The sequence below is a fragment of the Olea europaea genome, chromosome 1 (assembly GCF_002742605.1).
Source record: "Olea europaea var. sylvestris chromosome 1, O_europaea_v1, whole genome shotgun sequence".
NCBI classification, from domain to species: Eukaryota; Viridiplantae; Streptophyta; class Magnoliopsida; order Lamiales; family Oleaceae; genus Olea; species Olea europaea.
The window spans coordinates 10,104,590-10,109,274 of record NC_036237.1 but is presented as its reverse complement, the minus strand read 5'-3'; the positions used below and the strand labels follow the sequence as shown (position 1 = coordinate 10,109,274).

Below are 4,685 nucleotides of genomic sequence, written 5' to 3'. Positions count from 1 at the left end.
GTACTGTATTTCATTTCAAGTGTTCTGATTCCATATTAAGATTAACTAACGTTGGTTGCTCATTTATAACCAAACTAACCGCCTTCAAATAAATCTAGGGAGGGAGAGAATTTGACTCAACAAAATCGATTTGATAGCACTTTCACATAGCAATTTAAATATTCTTAGGAGCGTGTTTGATGTGAGTATGTTCCGATTTGGAAGAGAATAAGATAAATATAGATGACAACCCATTCGTGATAAATTAGTTGGGCGAGCGAAATAAGAAACGACGTCGTGTTTCAGTTGGAAAGAGAGGGGTACGTGGTGGGGATCTGGTCAACGCCGTTTGACCATGTTCTATGGACTAATAAAGACAAAAGAGAGGGTAATATTGTAAATTCGTATATCTGATTTTTATTTAATTATTTAATTTGTTCGGCTATGTCGTTGTTATTGTAATGTTTCCTTCTTTTCACTTCCCTCTCCCTTATATATAAAGATTCAACTTCTCTTCGTCTCCTGGGAGATAAAAAGAAAAAGAAGAGGGATAAAGTGAGGGATGAGAACAAGGAGAGGGCAGTGTTATCCCAAAGTGCATATGTGTAGGGAAAACGATAATAGAACGGTAAAGAGAGCAGTTGAGTTCGGTAGAGAACAAATGGGTTGCCAGAAAAGATTAAAGGTCTCGCCGGAGATTGCCGGAAAGTATGATTTCTTCGATGTCTTGCCGGACGATCTCGTCCTTTCGATTTTGTGCAAGCTCAGTTCCACCGCTGGATCCCCCACTGATTTCACCAACGTTTTGATAACGTATGAATTTCTATCATTTGATTTGTTTTTGGACAAAGAAATGATTTTTACCATTGATTTGTGAGCTTTTATCATTGAATTTACTGGGTTGAATTTTTCAATGAACAGATGCAAAAGATTAAATGGATTAGGTCTCCATTCGCTGGTTTTATCCAAAGCTTCTCAGAAAATGTTAGCAGTGAAAGCCAAAAACTGGTCCGAGTCGGCTCACCGATTCCTCAAATTCTGTGCCGATTCCGGGAATGCTGAAGCCTGTTACACTCTTGGCATGGTAAATATAAAACAAGCATTTAATTTAATGATTTTTCCTTTTGTTTTTTTTTTTTTTGGGGAAATATTGCGTTTAATGGAAAAACGATTCATAATATTCACTGAGATTAAATTGTATTGTTGGACACAGATTCGATTCTACTGTTTGCAAAATCGAGGAAGCGGAGCGTCTTTGATGGCAAAGGCGGCGATTAGCTCTCACGCGCCCGCTCTTTACTCTCTAGCCGTTATCCAGTTCAACGGCAGTGGTGGCTCAAAGAACGACAAGGACCTCCGCGCCGGTGTGGCGTTGTGTGCACGGGCAGCCTTCCTGGGGCATATTGACTCCCTGAGAGAACTTGGCCACTGCCTTCAAGACGGTTACGGAGTCAAGCAAAACATAGCGGAAGGACGCAGATTTCTTGTTCAGGCCAACGCCCGTGAATTAGCCGCCGTTTTAGCCGCGACACCATCAGCGGCTCCGGCCTCTGGCTCGTGGCTGACATGGAACCCTGTTGACCATCACCGCCACCTGATTGGCGCTGGTTGCCCTTTGTTGAGTGATTTTGGATGTAATATTCCGGCGCCGGAACCTCACCCGGCCAGCCGTTTCTTATCAGAATGGTTTTCAATTCGGGGTGGAAACTCGCGCCCAGGACTCCGTTTGTGTTCTCATTCGGGCTGCGGGCGACCCGAGACCAGACGTCATGAATTTCGGCGGTGTTCTGCATGCGGAGCCGTGAATTATTGCTCACGTGCTTGCCAGGCGCTGGACTGGAAATTGCGCCACAAGGTGGAGTGCTCACCCGTCGAGAGGTGGGCTGAGGAAGAAGGTGAAAATGAACCTAATGTTAACGGCGGAGTTGTTGACAACAACGGCTATGAGGCTATGGTGGAGAGCTGAGTTAACGGTAACGGCAAGGTGTATTTGGAAAAGAGAGAGACATACTGGGGATGAAAAGAGAAAGTAGAAAAGATTTGGGGCCAAATTTTGGGGACAAGATATTTAATTAATCTTTTGATGTGGTCCATCAATGTTTTTTTGTACCATACAGGAACCCAGCCTAAGTTCACCGTTAAAATTGCTCCTTTGGTTTGTTTTGTTTAGCAGAGCGGATACAAATTGTAAATTATTTTAGAAAAAAAAAGTTACAAATTTATTCATTATATTGTCGGCTACGATTTAAAATAAAGTGTTAGACATACAATTAATAGTGAGATAATTTAAGACACCGTCCAAAGTCGTAGATGGAAAAAAATTGTCAAGATTATGGTTGGACATGGTTAGATCAATTCAATTCTATAAATAACCGTGCCAATAATTAGTCATTTTTATAATGGAATCGAACTAGAACAGAACCAAATGATTATAATTTGGTTCGGTTTCATCACCGAAATACTCAAACTAGACAAGCAGCCTCGTTCGATGCAACAAAATTTTGAAGGCAAAGTTAAAGGTTCTGAAATTTGTAGAGTTTTGTAGGTTGCTTTTGGATTGAGCTTATTGTGTGTATGCGTACTAGTTTTAATATGTAACGAGAAAAGAAAATGGAATAGTACTGTTTCTTAATTCTTGGTTTGTAGGAAATATGATCGAAATAGAATCAAAATCGGATGCTTCCTTGTTCGAGTGTCAAAATCATTTAAAATCTATAATTAATTTTGATTCTTTTATTCACCCTTAGATTTAATACTGCAAATCAACTGAGGGTTTCAATGAGCATGGAAAATTATGCTTTAATTTACTTACTTGATACATATGATGATGATGATGATGGGCTTTCCCTTGTTTTGTAATCTTGAGATGGTGAATTTTCTTTGTGTTGCTTTGGAACCAAATTATAAGTGAGCGTTCATTTTGTTCAACCTTTTGCCTACCATAGATTGAGAGAGTATCACTTGAAATGTGGGTCATGCACGAGAATTAGTCCCTGTTTGGTTCTCATTTTTTTCTCATTAAAATTAAAAATATGATCGTTATTCATCACATCAAGCCATCAAATTGAGACTCATAACGACTATATTTTTCATTCTCATTCTTTCAAAAAATAGAAACAAACGGGAGCTTAATTTTTCTTTGAGGAAATTGTACTATATCTTTCAAGAGTTGTACATACAAAATTGTACTATTAGGTGAAGAGATGGGATGTGAAACGTGAATAACCAACCATATTAATGGGGGTTTACTTTGCCTTAACTTAAGGGTAAAGATGAAAGGATCTAAAGAACTTCAACTTGAAACTCATATTTCAAATTAAATCCAAAAAGTACCAATCCACACCTTTTGACTCAATGAAAATAAGAGAAAAGAAACGTGTCAAATATTCATCCTTTCTTATAGTAATTAACCAAATACGTCTACATAAGAAGTTGATGTTTGTTACATTTTTTTTCAAACTTATTTTTTTCAAGAAATTATTTTTGATTGTGGGCTCATAATCTTTCACTAATAATAATATCACTTTTAACATAATTTATTCTCAAAAAATCTATATCGAACACGACATTAAAGAAAAGGACATTCGAGAGTATATATTTTTTATACTGAATTTACATAGTTATCTTCTAAATCTACAAAATAGTAACTCACTATGTATGATAAATTAAAGAAATGTTACTTATAAAATTTAGAACATATTTTCGTACTTAACCTTAACAATTTTTTAATAATTTTAACGAGGATTAGTTCATGATAAACATGTTTGGAGTTATTTAAGAAATTAATAAGAGGGTAGGTAAAAGGAGCATAGAGGTAACGAAGAAGGGATCCTAAGTTAGTCATATACAACGACCATGTTCTTTTAACTATTGTGCTTTATATTGGTCAAAAAAATGGGAGACAATAAGAGATTGTACAATAGGAAAACTAAAAAGAAGATGAAAGACTAGGTTGAAAATGGGGATAAAGGCAAAACTATTGTGGGTGGGAATTAAGTGCATTGTCCAAGTGGATTTCAAGGATAATTTTTTTTTATTTTTTTTGCTAAATGTGTATATAAAAACAGAGAGAAATATAATACATACACGTAATTTAGAAATTATTTAGTTTTGATTCAATTATAAAGCACTCAGTACGCTCTCATATCTTGAATGATATACATAGCCATTCTTTAGATCGTCTAATAGGCATAAGTGCAAGCTCTAAAGAACTTTTGACACTTTGTTAAGACGAGCAATCCTTAAATTAGAAAAAAAAAATGTTTGAAACCCATTACTTATTCCCCTTTTTATGAAGAATATGTGAGAGTCACGTGATGATTTAATAAATATCAGATGATTTTTTTTTGTCAAAGATTGGTTATGATACCAATATATTGAAGTTTGGAAACCAAATCATTGGGTTAAGGACCAGTAGTGCAAGGTGGGATTTTTCCCCCCCTTAAAATCAAATTTTTATTCACAATTGTAACAAAACATTATTCAAAACTAGGAAGAGAAATAAGTGGTCCAAATTGAAGTCAACTTTATTAAAGCTGGATTAGTTGGTCAGAACAAATGGACCAACAGTATATTCCCAACTTCTATAAGTTTTCTTCATTTATGCAAAATGCCAAATTTTGATTCAAATGACTCAACTAACCACCATGCCAGCATTGAACCCAAATTTGTAACTTAAATATTTCTCAACTCCTTTTTTTTTTTTT

At 36.0% G+C, this 4,685-nt stretch overlaps 1 protein-coding gene across 1 annotated transcript; it reads left to right on the top strand.

Annotated features, from left to right (window-relative positions):
• Positions 1–442: 442 nt before the first annotated feature.
• LOC111393526 (F-box protein At1g67340) lies at positions 443–2,208 on the top strand. The gene is made up of 3 exons (XM_023019096.1): positions 443–792; positions 901–1,063; positions 1,193–2,208. Exons 1-3 carry the CDS (start codon positions 542–544, stop codon positions 1,943–1,945), a joined length of 1,167 nt encoding a protein of 388 aa, XP_022874864.1. The 5' UTR covers positions 443–541; the 3' UTR covers positions 1,946–2,208.
• Positions 2,209–4,685: the final 2,477 nt, after the last annotated feature.

Bases quoted from the DNA above. Each gene is read 5' to 3' on its own strand.
- LOC111393526 (XM_023019096.1), top strand. From the start codon at position 542: ATGAGAACAAGGAGAGGGCAGTGTTATCCCAAAGTGCATATGTGTAGG. The intron at 793-900 runs GTATGAATTTCT...TTCAATGAACAG, and splicing joins TTCACCAACGTTTTGATAAC to ATGCAAAAGATTAAATGGAT. The intron at 1,064-1,192 runs GTAAATATAAAA...TGTTGGACACAG, and splicing joins CCTGTTACACTCTTGGCATG to ATTCGATTCTACTGTTTGCA.